Raw genomic sequence first — 16,887 nt, forward strand, 5'->3', positions numbered from 1 at the left:
GTATAGTATGTTTGTATGTGTATATGTTCAGTATATATGTTTAGTATAATTAATGTGGATTTGAGTGAAATTTTTCGCGTTCCCCGGTCGAACCACTGTTGCTCGCCGGTCGATCATCAATCGCTCTGCTGGAGTGACGTTCGGTTGCGGAGCAGAGCGACAGTCTGTACGCACCTTAATAAATAAATAAATTTGACTCACCCATGTACGAAAGGGATCTTGAGCTGCGTACACATATTCGCGCTTCCAACCCGCACCGAGCACGCTCCTCCCTCGTACCGCCCTCGTACCACCATCGAACCACAGTCGCTCCTCCCACGCACCCATCATGAACGTTACGGAAGATGTTAGATCTTCTCGCGTTCCCCGGTCGAACCACTGTTGCTCGCCGGTCGATCATCAATCGCTCTGCTGGAGTGACGTTCGGTTGCGGAGCAGAGCGAAAGTCTGTACGCACCTTTACTTTTACTAGAATGGAATCTTGATAATTTGATTGTATGGGAGGAGATGCCATGTTATTTCTCCATAATTAGAAAGAATGAGACACTGATAATGTCAATACCACTGTACAGGTAGTGGTGGAATTGACAACTTCAGTGTCCTATACTTTTTCAGAATGTTATTTATTTCTAATACTATCAAACACATTATCACAGAGATAATGATGAGATAATAATGAAGATGAAACATCTCACTAAATATTTGAGATTGTTTTGAAATTAAAATTCAAATATCTTTATAATTAGTGTTTACAAGTTTGTGCTTCTTTAATAGTTCCAAATTTTCTTAAATAACTCAATATTATTTGTTACAAGTGGTAATTGAGTGTAATATTTCTAATAAATTCATTAATTCAAGCCTTCTAAATTCAAAATTTATAGTTATCATGTTTATTTTGGACTAGAATTTTGTGAAAATTGTACACGTGAAATTCTAACCTCATCTTGGACTGTGTCACCTACAAATTTGGAAGAAAAATAGCACAATACCTTATTATTCTATCTACCAATTTATTACATTAGTCTCATTCTTATTGCAAATAAATGAAATGAATGAAATGAATTTTTTGGCAGTTGAATTCCCATAATCGAGATCAGATTTTTGTTTAATACAATAATTATATTTCCTAACTTGATATAAAGCTTAAGAATCAAATATATCGGACAGTTATTAATTTTGCTGTATGGAAGTGAAAGCTGGCCAATGAAATCATCTCATGAAAACAAGATAAGGACAGTGGAAATCAAGTGCCATAGGAAAGACAAGAAGGGATAGAGTAAGGGAAGAAGTGGGCATGAGAGATGTCAGTGAAAGGATAGAAATGAGGCAGTTGGACTGGTATGGACATATACAGCGAATGGGGGATGATTTCAAAACAAAACAGTATGTCAATGTGAGAGTGAAAGGAAGGATAGCAGTGGGACGTCCAAGGTATTCATTCATAGGACGGAGAAGAGGAAATACTGTTCCAGAGATGAAGAGAATGGCGATAGATAGGGAATCATGGAGGAAATGAGAAATGGAGGAATCGAACAGATGTTTTAATGTTTACAGTATAGTATGTTTGTATGTATATATGTTCAGTATATATGTTTAGTATAATTAATTGTGGATTTGAGTGAAATTTTTGCGATTGTGAAGGAAGATTTTTGTATGGATTTGTATTTGGAAATTAATCAATCTCATAAATTCGAAATTGTAGTAGATACATTTTTTTGGACTCAAAATAGTGTATGAATTAAGTTATTATTTTTACATAACCTCTAGACTGTGTATTCCAAATTAAGGTTTATAACCTTAAGTTATGGTCGAATGCCTGTTGTTTTTACCTGGATTGTATTATTAAATAAATAAATGAATAAATAAAATGGACTGAGACTAACCCAACGCTTTAAAGGCACACTGGGGAGAGGCAAAGGAGAAGAATAATTATATTTCCTTATTGTTGAATTACTGTATATTTCCATTGTGCATATATGTCTAAAGTTTATCACTTTGGATCAGTCTGAGTAAATTTCAGTTGAATTTTAAAGCTTTTAAAACCATTTCCAGACCAGTAGCAATTGCATTTCCATAAGCTTTCAGTTTATTCAACCTATCTGTTCGAGATATTTGTGTATGAGGAAACTGTGTACAGTTCATTTTTCTCGTATTGAGGATGATGTCCCTACAAGAATTTTGCTTGTGCGTGGGTTATAGAAATTGAATAAGTGCTTGGGTGATAGATGAGATAATCAGACAGACGTTCATGCCTAGCGGCGGGACTCGAACCCACGAGGTGGCAGTGCTAGCAGACTGAACGGTTTTAATGTCTTGCGGCTCTCAAATTATTGAGATCTCTTGCATTGAATTGTATATTTGTTCATGTCATGTATATGACAATATTGTATATCAGGTCATGTCAGAGGCACTGAAATTGATCAGTTGCGACCTGAAAACTCTGACATCAGACCTGAGCCAGCCAGGTCACTCGATATTATTTTTTTAATTGTATATTTAATTGGATTAGCTACAAAATATTTAAAATAGTATCACATGTCGATCGGAGAACTCCTCATTTTTATAATATTTATGACATTTCTATCTATATAATTATTAAAAGCGAAATGGCACTCACTCACTGACTGACTGACTGACTGACTGACTCACTCACTCACTCACTCACTCACTCGCATAACTAAAAATTCACCGCACCAAAAACGTTCAAATTTGGTAGGTATGTTCAGTTGGCCCTTTAGAGGCGCACTAAGAAATCTTTTGGCAATATTTTAACTCTAAGGGTTGTTTTTAAGGGTTTAAAGTTCGTCTTTTAGCATGTATATTCTTCTTCTCCCAATCTCTTAATTATAATTGAAATTTCCATATCATATGTTACTATAGAACTATAATCTAGATAGAGTACCTCTTCGAAACAGTTGTTAACTGGCAACTAAATTAATAATTTTGTCAGGTTGGCATTAAGTTGAGTTGACTTTGTTAGGTTGGCACCAAGTTGAAGATTTGAATGCATTTATCGCGGAAAAATTGATTGGGCACTGCTACTTCAATCCTGGGAATATTATATTTCTAGCCGTCAGGCTCGTTTCGCTCGCCATATCCGTTTAGCCAGACGTTTAGTCTGGACCCCCGACTGGATTGTCCTAACATATGATAAAAATGCCCAAATGAAAAATGCAGGCTGAAAACTTTGGGCAACATTAATTTTTTATCAACATTTTTGAAAAGAAATAGTACAGGCTCAGCCCATTTTTTCGTTCAATGTCATAATTATATTATGATTGTAGTATTTTATACAATAAATAAATTAATTATTGTATGAATTAATAATGAATTGTATATCTCTTGCATTGAAATGTAAATTTTTATTGGATTCGCTTTAAATTATTGAAAATACTGTTACATGTCGATTGGAGCACTATTTATTTTTATGATATTGAAATGCTTTTAATACAAATGCTTCAAAGTGCTTTGTACTATTCCTCCCTCAATAATGTTTGAATACTCTTAATTTATTGTAGAGTTTTATTAGTTTTCCTTCATTTTTTACTTAAAATCTTTGAAGTGTAATATTTATTTTGTCTAAGTTTATTTATCTTAACTCATTTTTTCCCTGTAACTGGGCACCCGCAGAAAAACCTTTGGGTTCGACAGGACCCTCAACTGTTTGTATTGTGAATAAAAAAATCTGATTTGATTTGAGTTTACCACCAATTTAAATCTATTTAAGAGGGGAATTTGAATTTATTTACATCAATAGAAAATTTACAACAACATATAGAGGCTTACAGCTTTATGCCAAAACAAGCCTCTTTGAGTCTAAATGAGTCTATACTTTCTGGATCAGTGGAAAGTAACACTTTTCCAAGCTTCATGTTTAATTTTTCTTTGTCTCTGTTTCAGAATAACAATAGTATTGATGATATTCTGTAACTATGGTGGAGGACAATACTCCATTTTCAAGCATTCCTCCTGGAACGGACTTAGTGTTGCTGATGTCATTTTTCCCATGGTAAGTTGAAATAACTACAATTTTATAGTAACTATTGTAAGGGCGATATCTCATGATTACATGATTTCAAGATGCGTGTACATGGGAACGCGCCAACCAAGGTCCACGTCAGTCGAGCTCCTTTTAAAACCACTTTCGAGGGGATTGGTTGACGGCGTCCTGGGAGAGGAGCTCGGCTGACGGGGAGCTTGGTTGTCGTCTACGGTCCCGACAACCAGTCCCCTCCTAACCAGTAGAGGATTGGCTGTCGGGGAGACTCGATGACGCCAGCGTGCAAGGAGCTTGGTTGACGTCACCGAACCCGACAACCACGCTCACTTTTGAGTGCCGGAGTTTTCGCGAGTAAACTGACATATATTTCATGCACTTACTCAATGGATTTTTGAACAGTCCTCAGATCACGCCTGGTTTTCCCAGTCATTCATTGCTTTTTGATGAGTTGTATCACATTTTTCAAGAACCAATAGTTCAAACTTCATAAAGAGATTCAGCTTAGGTATTGGTTCATATTTTTATGGTCTTATCCAAGAACTAGGCCTTCATTTTTAAACAACAAGCGAGTGAAGCGAAGTGAAGTTTATTGAATTCTGTTCAGCTACCAACGTATCTAATTATTATTTATAATAATTCATAATATTTATAATATTCATGAGTAAGGATATCATTTCGTTATTATTTCTGATTAAATAAATTAACATTTCCTTACTTTTAATGTATGTATTTTAGTCAAGTGCAGTAGCATATACTTATTTTTTTCGTAAAGCTTTTTTGTATGTTGTTTTTCTATATATATAAAAGCGAAATGGCACTCACTCACTCACTCACTCACTCGCATAACTAAAAATCTACCGGACCAAAACGTTCAAATTTGGTAGGTATGTTCAGTTGGCCCTTTAGAGGCGCACTAAGATATCTTTTGGCAATATTTTAACTCTAAGGGTTGTTTTTAAGGGTTTAAAGTTTGTCTTTTAGCATGTATATTCTTCTTCTCCCAATCTCTTAATTATAATATTGAAATTTCCATATCATATGTTACTATAGAACTATAATCTAGATAGAGTACCTCTTCGAAACAGTTGTTAACTGGCAACTAAATTAATAATTTTGTCAGGTTGGCATTAAGTTGAGTTGACTTTGTTAGGTTGGCATCAAGTTGAAGATTTAAATGCATTTATCGCGAAAAAATTGATTCGGCACTGCTACTTCAATCCTGGGAATATTATATTACTAGCAGTCAGGCCCGCTTCGCTCGCCATATCCGTTTAGCCAGACGTTTAGTCTGTACCCCCGACTGGATTGTCCTAACATATGATAAAAATGCTGAAATGAAAAATGCATGCGAGCGAAGCGAGCCTGCTGATCTCATTCCTGGACGATCCAGTCGGGGGTCCAGGGGGCGGAGCCCCCTGGCCAGACGGATATGGCGAGCGAAGCGAGCCTGACGGCTAGTGTAAAATAAAATTCATTCATTCATTCACTTAGTGGCATCAATATTTCAATATTTACTAAGATATATTGTTACAATTCGTCCAGAGCGCAATGCTCGCATGGTCCTTAGGCCGCTCCTATACGTACTTATATACATATTCCATACATACAGGAATCACTTGTGAGACGTACAAACACTCATTCTGAAAATACTTGCCAATTAAATAAGATAAACATTTCCAAGTCAGTTGGATTCGGAAAGTGAGATAGTTTATTTCATTTAATGTTTGCAGTGATAGAAGTGACAACATCAACAAGCTTTTCTTCTAATAATCGGATTCATAGAATGCGTGAAAAAGTGGCTTACAGTGGACTATTATATCAGCTCTACTCATTGGGCCATATAAATAAAAGCATATGCTCATGAGCATGAGCATGGAGCATAAGGTTTTGCTCATGAGCATTAGGTAGAAGCATAAGCATTTGCTAATTTTTATATGAATAAGCTTTACCTTATACTCTTACCTTATGCTCCTGAACTCTGGAGCAAATGCTCACGTATTTTAAAGATTTTTCATCAGCTGATTCGCCATTGTGGTCTTACTTTTGTTTTTATAGCTCACGTAAGCACTAAATATGCAAGTAGGGGGCACCGCTTTTGTTTGCGTTGTCTGCTCTGTTCTCTATTTATGAATTGAGTTTTAGGTTAGTTGAGTTTAGAATTTTGAAATAATAGCGTGAAAAAATGCCATCTCTATAAAAATCTTCAGCATAATCTTATAATATCAAATATCCTTCTTACTAGTAGTTCTGTGAACAGTAGACCTCACGCACATATTCTCATCCACAAATACCTGATTGAAACTATAGACCTTATACAACCCATAACAACTTATGGAAATACAGCAATAGACTGGCTTCTCCACACATCTGTGTAATCACTTGTCAGCTGATTTATGATGAATAATTCTATAGTCTGATCTTTACTCCAATATTGGCGTATGAAGGAGGCTCCTTTTTCCATTTATGTTATCCTTGAAATGCAAAATTTCCAAAAACCTTGTATATACGTCGACGCGCAATTAAAAAAGGAACATACCTGTCAAATTTCATGAAAATCTATTACCGCGCTTCGTCGTAAATACGCAACATATAAACATTTAAACATTAATTTAAACATTAAGATTAATGCCAAACCGTCGACTTGAATCTTAGACCTCACTTCGCTCGGTCAATAATCGTCTACACTCTCATCTTCTTAATGCCTATTTCCTATTTTGTGATGGCTATCTTTATATCAGATAGCTATCTTTTGTATTTATTATTTTGTAGGAATAATGGTAATATAATATCATGGTTGAATCTAAAAAGAGTTTGATAGTTCTCAACTATTGATTGTGATCGTATCTGGTATAGTTTCCTCTTCCTCATACGAATTAGTTGAGCCATTTTACTATGAGCAAAAGGTGAAAAGCTGCTCTAGACTAGACTCACCTTTTTTTGAAGCATTTGCTTCAAAAGTTGAGCATAATGAGCAAATGCTCTAGTTTATTCATACTTTGGTGGTTTAAGTACATTTATTACATATAGTATATTTTTATAAGGTTTATAAGTTGTTTCTCCCTCTACAACAATTAGCCATGTGCTTTTTTAAAGTCCTCTAGTTGCATACCATTCCTTTACAATAAATTTTTGCCAAGGTGTCTGGCTAGATTCTACGTTATGCGACTTGATCGATCATTAAGTCGCCGATCAGTAGGTATTTTAAGCCTAACCTCAAATTTTCCAATACTTTATATAATATAATATAAGTAGCAAATAACTTTCTATTTCTGTTCGTCTGTTCTGATTTTAGCCGTGATTCCTGATATTATCTAATCTTTTAATAATCGTTATCGCATTTGGCGATACTAGACTAGCTATTTCACTTCAGACCTATAAAATTCTTCCAAATACAATTTTACTTTTGAGCAAATGCTGAAACTATTTTTTTGATGAGCATGAGCAAAAGGTTTTGCTCACGTTTATTCATAGAAAATAAAGCAAATGCTCCATATTTCAGAAGTATAAGCAAATGCTCAACTTTTTTAATATGGCCCAATATCCTGATTGCTCCATGGGATATCTTCTCGTGCTATCTTTTGTCTATGGTATTTTTCTCTCTGTCTTAGTGATGTTTATTTATTTTACAGGTTTGCATTCATCATGGGAGTCGGTATTGTGCTTTCAGTCCGCTCCCAGCTGCGTTCAGGAAGGCATCGTTCGCAGATCGTTGGAAAGGCAGTTAGTCGAATGCTGAAATTAGTTGTGCTTGGCATATTAGACTCGAATTTAAATCATAACAACTATAATGAGCTGAGATTTCCCGGAGTTCTCCAGCGTTTAGGGGTTTCCTACTTTCTGGTAACCTTCCTGGAAGTTACCCTTATGAAAGACAGCCAAATTTTCAAGTGAGTATAATTTGAATTTAATCGAAATTATTGTCAGAAACTGAAAAATACATAATCTATAATTATAGGGTGATTATAAAAGGACTTTACAACTTTGAAAGCACATAGATATTTATTGAAATCACTCACAGATTTTTTTTTCCACAAAACAATATTCAAATTTATTCCACAAAAACGTACACAATACAAAATCAAAATACGAGTTCTCAAAAGCATAACAACATAGTTATTAATATACATATTACACTGTATTATTTATTTTACATAGTGGATTTCTACTGGCAAAAGTATAACTTGTCCGCCAGTAGGAGTAGCAATAATTACATTATAACAAAAGTAAAAGAAAAGACATTACAGAACTCAAGAATTTAGATTATAAATCCAAAAATAAGATGTCGAACTATTAGGGGAAAATATCTAGCGTATATTACGTTCCAATTGAAAAAGGTGTCATTCTGTTACAAAACACTTCAAGTTTAAGATGTGGGTGTTATTTTGGTTGGATGTGACAGACGTTGGTAATGCAACATACATGCCACCGATAATAGATTTCTTGTCATACTCGTACCAGCATATCAGGCGTAACTTGTGCAACTGTAGCGATCCGAATGTGATCGGATTTCGGAGGTCATTAAGATTGTCTGGTAGAGGCGGAACATAAACCTCATCCTTAATGAAACCCCACAGGAAGAAATGTATCGGTGTTATATCCGGTGAGTGAGGTGGTCATGCAATTAGCCCTGCATGGTAAATCCAGCGAAGTTGAAAGCAATTGTCTAGAAAATCCCAAACTTCTCCGTGGAAATGAGGTGGTGCACTGTCATGCTGTACAAGATGAACAAGTGCCCTTTTACTTCCAGCATGACGGTGCACCAGCTCATTTCCACCGAGAAGTTTGGGATTTTCTAGATAATTGCTTTCAAATTCGCTGGATTTACCATGCAGGGCTAATTGCATGGCCACCTCACTCACCGGATTTAAGGGAGTGCAAAGGCTAAAAATAAACTTTATACTCGTGATATTTTTCAAAGTTTTTCGATTTGCATATCATTAAGCTATCAAAATGAAATTTTTTCTCAGAAAAACATTTTTTTCCGATCATTACTTTTTGAGATATGAGCGCCTGAAGTTTGAATTTTTGGGACGGAACATTTCAAATTCGGTAAGATAAAAATCCATGAGATTTAGAGGATGGATTCTCCATGGTATTGTTGATCTAGTAAAACAAAAATTTTCTGAAAATATCAATTTTTAAAAATTGATTGCTCAAAATTTTTAACTAGAAAAAAAAAATTTTTGGCTATTTTCAGTAAATTGAATAACTATTTCAAAAATGGATATTTTCAGAAAATTCTTGTTTTACTAGATCAACAGTATCATGAAGAATCCATCCTCTAAATCTCATGGATTTATCTCTCACCGAATTTGAATTGTCCTGTCCCAGAAATTTAAACTTTAGGCGCTCATATCTCAAAAAGTAATGATCGGGAAAAAAAATGTTTTCCTGAGAAAACTTTTTCATTTTGATAGCTTAATGATATACAAACCGAAAAACTTTGAAAAATATCACGAGTAGAAAAATTATTTTTAGCATTTGCACAGCCTTAAAACACCGATGGATTTCTTCCTGTGGGGTTTCATTAAGGATAAGGTTTATGTTCCGCCTCTACCAGACATTCTTATTGACTTATCTTCAAATAAATTAATCGAATCGAATTGAAAAATAAGAGAATGTGTTCATGGTTTAATCAATAGAACAAGTATAACAGAAAGTTTGATGATTTTTTATTGTATGTTGATGTTTGAATTGTTTGTTTGCAGTACGGAAGATGGGTGGTTATACAGGATATCCTTGACTCATGGGCACAGTGGGTTGTTGTTATTCTTTTGACCCTCCCTTCATACGGCTATCACACTCCACTTACCGGTGCCAGGTTGTCCAACTGGTAAGAAATATAACACTCAGTTATTTTCAACCTTAGATCTCATTTGCATGAGTCCTCTTATTTGGTTTTAGTTTCTGATCTTCCATTTTATACATGACTAGCAGATAACCCGTACTCCTCAAGGGTCTAAATCCGGGTTTAGACAGACGCTCAAGCCATTTGACGCAGTTGAATTTGTGCGTGTGAACGGTGGCTTGAGGCTTGCGCAAACCAAAAAATCTGGCTTGAGCAAATTCTGTTCTGACAGAAAATCGGCTTGCGGTTGGAGTATTGGAATGAGCGTTTAAACACTGCTCAAGTTTAAACACCCTGTTTAAACACCCTCACTCATAATGTCACACATCCGCTATGCCATTATTGTGTGGGGTGGGTCGTGCCAGAATTTGGAGAGGGTGTTCAAGTTCCAAAAAAAAGCTGTTAGAGCGATCAAAGGTATTATGCCTTTAGAGTCCTGTAGGAACCACTTTAAAGAATTAGGCATACTAACCGTTCCCTCTATTTATATCTATGAGGTGATTATGCATGTTAGAAGACAGACAATGACTAGAAATGCTGATTCGCATGGATACAATACTAGAAATAGAGGAGACTATGCTTCACTGTATCACAGAACAGCTCTTTTTGAGAAAAAACCTACATATATGGGCCTTAAATTTATTAGAAAGCTTCCTACTCACTTGAAAAATTGTGAAGATGTCAATGTTTTTGAGAAGGAATTAAAATTTTTTTTGATGCTTGGAGTATTATATACCACAGAAGAGTTTGTGTGTAGAGAGGGTTCCTTTGTGTGATTTTTTTTCTTCTTTTTTTGTTATACTGTATGTATTATAAATTTTTGACAATTCCTATACTCTGATTAGAGTCTCTGGGAAGCTTTAAAAACAAACAAAAAAACAAAGCCATTTGCGCTAACTGACAGGCCAAAAGTACGTTTTCGCGCATGCGCACGCGAATCCTGACCACAACTGAACCTCTAGTTTGTCTGTCTCGTGGTTTTTATTCATTATTACCTATTCAAGTTTTCATGCTAAATATATTAGTGTTTAGTTCTCAAGTGTTTCATAATATTAATAGTGTCTTATATTAGTATATCATATAAGTAATAAATCAAATTAACAAAAAAAAAAAAAAAATTTCCTGAGTGATTTCATAGAAGTTTATAAATCTTTCCCTTGTGTATAGCAAATTAAGTCCAAAGAATTCAGTGATCGCTAGGCTAAATCTCATGCTTATGATGTCCTAATAGAAAAAATGCGATCAGTTGACCAAGAAGCTGACAGTGAGACTATGGAGTGATATATGGATACTATGAGTTATCGAGATAACAATCTGATATAGATCAAAACTGATTTGGATAGCTACTGCTTCCATAGATAACTGCTACTGATAGCAGTTTAGCTGGTTTTTAGGATAGTATCAGTGAAATTCACAAGCCAAATTGCACAAACTGAACTGAGCGTGTGAACAGAAGAATTTTATTTCGCTCGTTTGCGCAAATTTGGCTTGCGCAAGCCAGTTTGCGCAAATGGCTTGAGCGTGTAAACCCAGCTTAATAAAAACTTGACAAACTGACAAGTTGACTTTTGACTGAGGAGTATTATTCCCACTTTATTATAATATATGCATAGAGGAAAGAATAGCATGATATCCCATGGTATAGGGCGATTATGTTGCAAATTTCACTGTTAACTCAAGCCAATAGTTCTAGTAATTTTTCACTTTCCTTGCCCTACTACCATAGGTAAGGAAAGTATTGCTTTCCGAAAAAAATTAAGGTACCCCAATTTCTAAATTTCTATACGTTTCAAGGTCCCCTGAGTCCAAAAAAGTGTTTTTTGGGTATTGGTCTGTATGAGTGTGTGTGTATGAGTGTGTGTGTGTGTGTGTGTGTGTGTGTGTGTGTGTGTGTATGAGTGTATGTGCGTCTGTGTACACGATATCTCATCTCCCAATTGAAGGAATGACTTGAAATTTGGAACTTGAGGTCCTTATACTATAAGGATCCGACACGAACAAATTTCGATCAAATACAATTAAAGATGGTGGCTAAAATGGCGAGAATGTTGTCAAAAACAGGGTTTTTCGTGATTTTCTCGGAAACGGCTCCAACGATTTTGATCAAATTCATACCTAAAATAGTCATCGATAAGCACTATCAACTGCCACAAGTCATATATCTGTAAAAATTTCAGGAGCTCCGCCCCATCTATGCAAAGTTTGATTCTAGATTCTCAATTATCAGGCTTCAGATACAATTTAAACAAAAAAAATTGAGTGGAATAGATTGAGCATGAAAATCTCTACAATTAATGTTCAGTAACATTTTCTCCTAAAATTGAAAATTAGCTTTAAATTCGAGAAAATGTGATTATCCAATTACAAACTGTTGGCAACTGTTGATTCTATTAAATCATTCACTATGGAGAGATAGCAGACCTCCTATGTCTACAGCGTTATTGTCCTGTCACCAGCTGGCTCAGATCTTTGTTTATAAGTAGACTTGAGATGCGCGGGAACACTAGCGTCAGGTGATCAATTTTCATAACGGCAAGGAAAGTTGTGTGAGTGCGCCACACCAGATTTTTTTTGTGAAGCTATGTGAGGCTAATAGTCTCTCATACTGTGCCGTTCTTACACTCTGACCCCAACAAAACAGTAATAATAGACAATAGTCGACAGTAATCGGGTTGAAATTCAGAACACAAACGACCTATACCATGGGATATCTTCTTAATGCTTTCATTTTTCTATGATATATATATGTGAGTTATTTTGTAGAGTGAAAAACCTTCAAAGTCAATTCAGCCTTGATTCGTCGGAAATAGGTCGAGAAGCAATGTCATCCTATATATGTATATTGAAACTTTAATTATATTTTAATACTAGCAAGTAACCCGTGCTCCGCAAGGGTCTTATAAAAAACTTGACAAACTGAAAAATTACCCTGTGTGATCTTGAATATCTAAAAATACGCCTATAACCATCCTCGGTAAATTGATAATCAATAAGAAGAATTTCAAACTAATCAGTCCAGTGGTTTAGACGTGATGATGCGTCATTTGTGAATTTCCTATCCTGTGCGTGTATAAGCCACTTTTTTCCTCTATTATATTATAAATGACGCAGGTAAACGAAAAATATTTCAGATTATAAGAGTTGATTGTTGTTAGAGATTTTTCATAATTTATGTGAACGCATTGCAATATTTATAGTGAGGTTCACGCTAGAATGGCAGTATCTGATTAACATTGGTGTTGCTATCCTTGTCCATAATCAATGTATCATCTTCGAATCATCTTTGTATCATCTTCCTAGAGTGAGATCCACGTTATAATGGCAGTGATTAACATTGGTGTTGCTATCCTTGTCTATTATTCGACAAAGGAGATAGCGCTATACTTTTCTAGCTCTGCAACGTTGCTAGATCGTTTTTCAACTATTCAGAAATATAATAATTAACAAAATAATCAATCCCAATTATGAAAATTTATTATTTAAACATTGAAAAAGATATTTCAGGACGAATAATATATTTATTTATTTATTATTTATTTATTTATTTATTTATTTATTTATTTATTTATTTATTTATTTATTTATTTATTCGTATAGATAATTTGAAACAAGAATGAACAGCTAATATTACATCAGATGTAGGCCTACCGGTGTCAGCTATACTCTATAGATGTCATTCGCAATGCAGAGAATCGGCAACGCTGCTCTCCTATCTTTCTCCACTCCATATGTGGACTGTAATTTCTTGTGATTATTATAATAAGTGTTTACATAACCTCATTTTAACTATTTTATTAACAAAAACCCCCAAACAGTTTTGGGTTTATCTCTCCCAATTGATTTTCTCCCAATCAATTTGTTCTATTATAATATGTACAAAACATGAGAACATAATCTCAATCAACTCTGAAGAACTCACTCTCCGCTCACAGACTCAAGTCTTTGTGGAGAGTATTCACTTTTGAATGTTCAAATGAGTTTTATAAATTTATATTATGTTTTTGTGAATAAAAAGCTAATTGACTTGATATTATTTGAATCATTTATTCAATGTTGTGATTGTGGAATGAGATAAATAAATAAATGAACTAATTTTATATCGCAAACCTTACTATAATGAAGAATATTTCAATGTCATTTCATTATTTTAACATTGAAACAGGTTACCTGGGACCAGGAGGATTGCATGATCACAGTACACATTTCAATTGTACCGGAGGGGCTTCAGGCTATATTGACAGAACTGTCTTTGGCTTGAATCATATCTACCAGCATCCAACGTCAAGGAGAATCTATCACACGACTATTCCGTTCGACCCAGAAGGTAAATTAATAAATTGATTTTTATTGCTGTATTTTTTTACAGGTAAGATTTCTGTTAAATAAAATTATGTTGAATAAGGCTCAACTCACACTTACGCGACTCAGGTGGAGAAGAGACTCAACTCTAGTCGAGAGCATGTTTCCAAATGGTGACACTCAGACCAGTCGATTCTAGTCCTCCGCGACGTCACCATTTGAAAACACATGCTCTCGACTAGAGTCGAGTCTCTTCTCGACCTGAGTCACGTAAGTGTGAGTTGAGCCTGAGGCTACCTCGACTCAAATCGTACGACTCCAGTCGAGGATACACCAGTCTCTCAACCCTACGACTTTCTTGTTCATTGTCAGTACTTCAGTTCCATGCTACTCCATCTCTAACCTAACTTTATAGAAAATATGAGATCCAATTCGTCACTTCTGCGCATGTAACAAATTTTATAATAATAATTATTAATATGATTGTCTTATGTAATTCTTATTATTGTCTTATCTAAAATCGATAAAACATCATCACTTTCATAAAACATAACCTCACTTTCATTAAAAATGCACGGTACTACGCAACTCGGTGAACACTTTTTCAAAAGGGAGAGAGCAGATTCTCAACGTCAAGATAAGCATGACGTCACGGATACTTATATCTATATCCATAATAGCATATATAGGAATTTAATTTGTTGATTTCCATGTTGAAATTGATTAAATGAAACTAGATGAATGACGAAATATTTTTAATGTTGGAATGACAAAATTGAACTCTGGATAAAATATTGAAATAAACTGTTACAAGTGATAAACAAACTATGCCAGTGGAAAACATCACAGGTGGCAATCATATGATTCGCCACAGCAAAGAATCGATAGTTTGTTGATCTGGCAACAATACTTTGTTGATTGGCAGTTGCCAGAGTTGTTCAACCTGTGCGATTGCTTCCATTTTGCTTCTTCTAAAATTCGATAACATGTTATTATTTCAATTGCAAACTGTTGGCAACTGTTGATTCTATTGAATCATTCACTATGAAGAGATAGCAGACTTCGTGTGTCTCCAGTGTTATTGTCCTGTCACCAGCTGGCTTGTATCTTTGAATAGTAGACTTGAGATGGCGTGAACACTAGCGTCAGGTGATAAATTTTCATAACGGCAAGGAAAGTTGTGTGAGTGCGCCACACCAGATTTTTTCGGTTTTAGTTGTTGATCTTCCATTTATACTACATGGCTATACTCTGTACAAATTACTTCTTACTTGGGTTGGACATGCGCAGCAGGGAAAGCATACGGCGGGAGGGATACAGAGGCGCGATGTTGCCGTTTTGAAGCGGCCAGCGTTCTCCAACTTCTAGTGACTGTTCATGTGCTCATGCGACTCATGCAAAGTTTCCTGTCTGAAAGCAGTCAACAGCGCATTGTTCAATTGGCGTTTACATAACACCAGAACACGATGCCATTTTCCACTAACCAAACCAAACTGGATGAACGCAACTCCTTCAAACTCTACTTCAAATTTCTACACGGTGTAGATGACAATAATATTGAATGCAATTTATCTTATAAAAAAAGAGTCGATGTTTTGAGAAGTGTTTTATGATAAATTGCTATGAGACAAGACACCGACATGTACTCAGGGATGAAACCATAGCCACCTCTAATCAGGGCCTCATAAATACCGGACCTGAGCATACAAACAAGATGGCCGCCGTAGTTGGTTGACTAACTTACTGCCATCAGCTAGGTTTCAGCTCTCTCTTATAACTCATTACTGTTCAAAATTATCTCTAAGAATTTAAATAAGGTTCTTATTAAAGAAGTAATTATTTTATAGGGTAACTAGGCTTTATTTATTCTCATGCACATAGCATTCAAGTACATTCTCTTGCATGTGAATTCACTTGCACATAGCTTATAATTATTGTTACTGTATTTTATTCTTGCCTACGAATTCAATGTTCTCAATTTTCGCGACTTTGCTTGCTTGGGCAACTGATTATTTATTTATTTATTTATTTATTTATTTATTTATTTATTTATTTATTTATTTATTTATTTATTTATTCATATGCAATAATACAATTCAGGTAAAAACAACAGGCATTTGCCCAAAACTGCTTCAAACCTTAATTTGGAATACACAGTCTAAAGGTTATGCTACTTACGTAACTAATTATTCATACTTACGTAATTATTCTTCATGTTGCAGTAATTGTTCAGAGATATATAAAAATTCAGAATAAATTTTTAAGGTATCTTTATTTTAAAAAGTTCAACGCATTCTGTCCGATAGCTTTTTCAACAGACAATCTAAGGTTGATATTTAATGTTCAAAGATTGGAAGAAAGGAGATCTGTCAGTTCCCTCTTGCTATTATATAATATCCTAAACAATCAAGTATTCATGCCAGAATTTATAAGTATGTTGCAACTTCATGTCCCGTTTAATAGACCAAAACCAAATATTCTGTTCCACATGCCATTTATCAGAACGACTCATCATTGCAATTCTTATATATACAGAACTTTACGTTTGTACAATAGAATAAGCCACTGCATTGATCCGTTTGCTGACCGTTTCAAAACCTTTAAGAAATCCTGTGAACTAGCATATCGCTCTATAGCTAACTCATGATTGATAAATAATTATACTAAACTCCCTCATTTTTTTTCTCTCTTCTAAAGCCCTATTTTTCCTCTATTCTCTATTTTATTCGTTATTTATTTT

The 16,887-nt window shown here is 34.9% G+C and overlaps 1 protein-coding gene across 1 annotated transcript in view; it reads left to right on the top strand.

Annotated features, from left to right (window-relative positions):
* Window positions 1–16,887, top strand: part of LOC111061962 (heparan-alpha-glucosaminide N-acetyltransferase) — a 77,399-nt gene that overhangs the window by 41,407 nt on the left and 19,105 nt on the right. The window contains 6 exon segments of the mRNA XM_039419961.1: window positions 3,901–4,006; window positions 7,628–7,887; window positions 8,606–8,780; window positions 9,709–9,791; window positions 9,793–9,833; window positions 14,011–14,172. Coding sequence (XP_039275895.1) covers window positions 3,901–4,006; window positions 7,628–7,887; window positions 8,606–8,780; window positions 9,709–9,791; window positions 9,793–9,833; window positions 14,011–14,172 — 827 coding nt within the window.

Source organism: Nilaparvata lugens, chromosome 2 (assembly GCF_014356525.2).
Source record: "Nilaparvata lugens isolate BPH chromosome 2, ASM1435652v1, whole genome shotgun sequence".
NCBI lineage: Eukaryota > Metazoa > Arthropoda > Insecta > Hemiptera > Delphacidae > Nilaparvata > Nilaparvata lugens.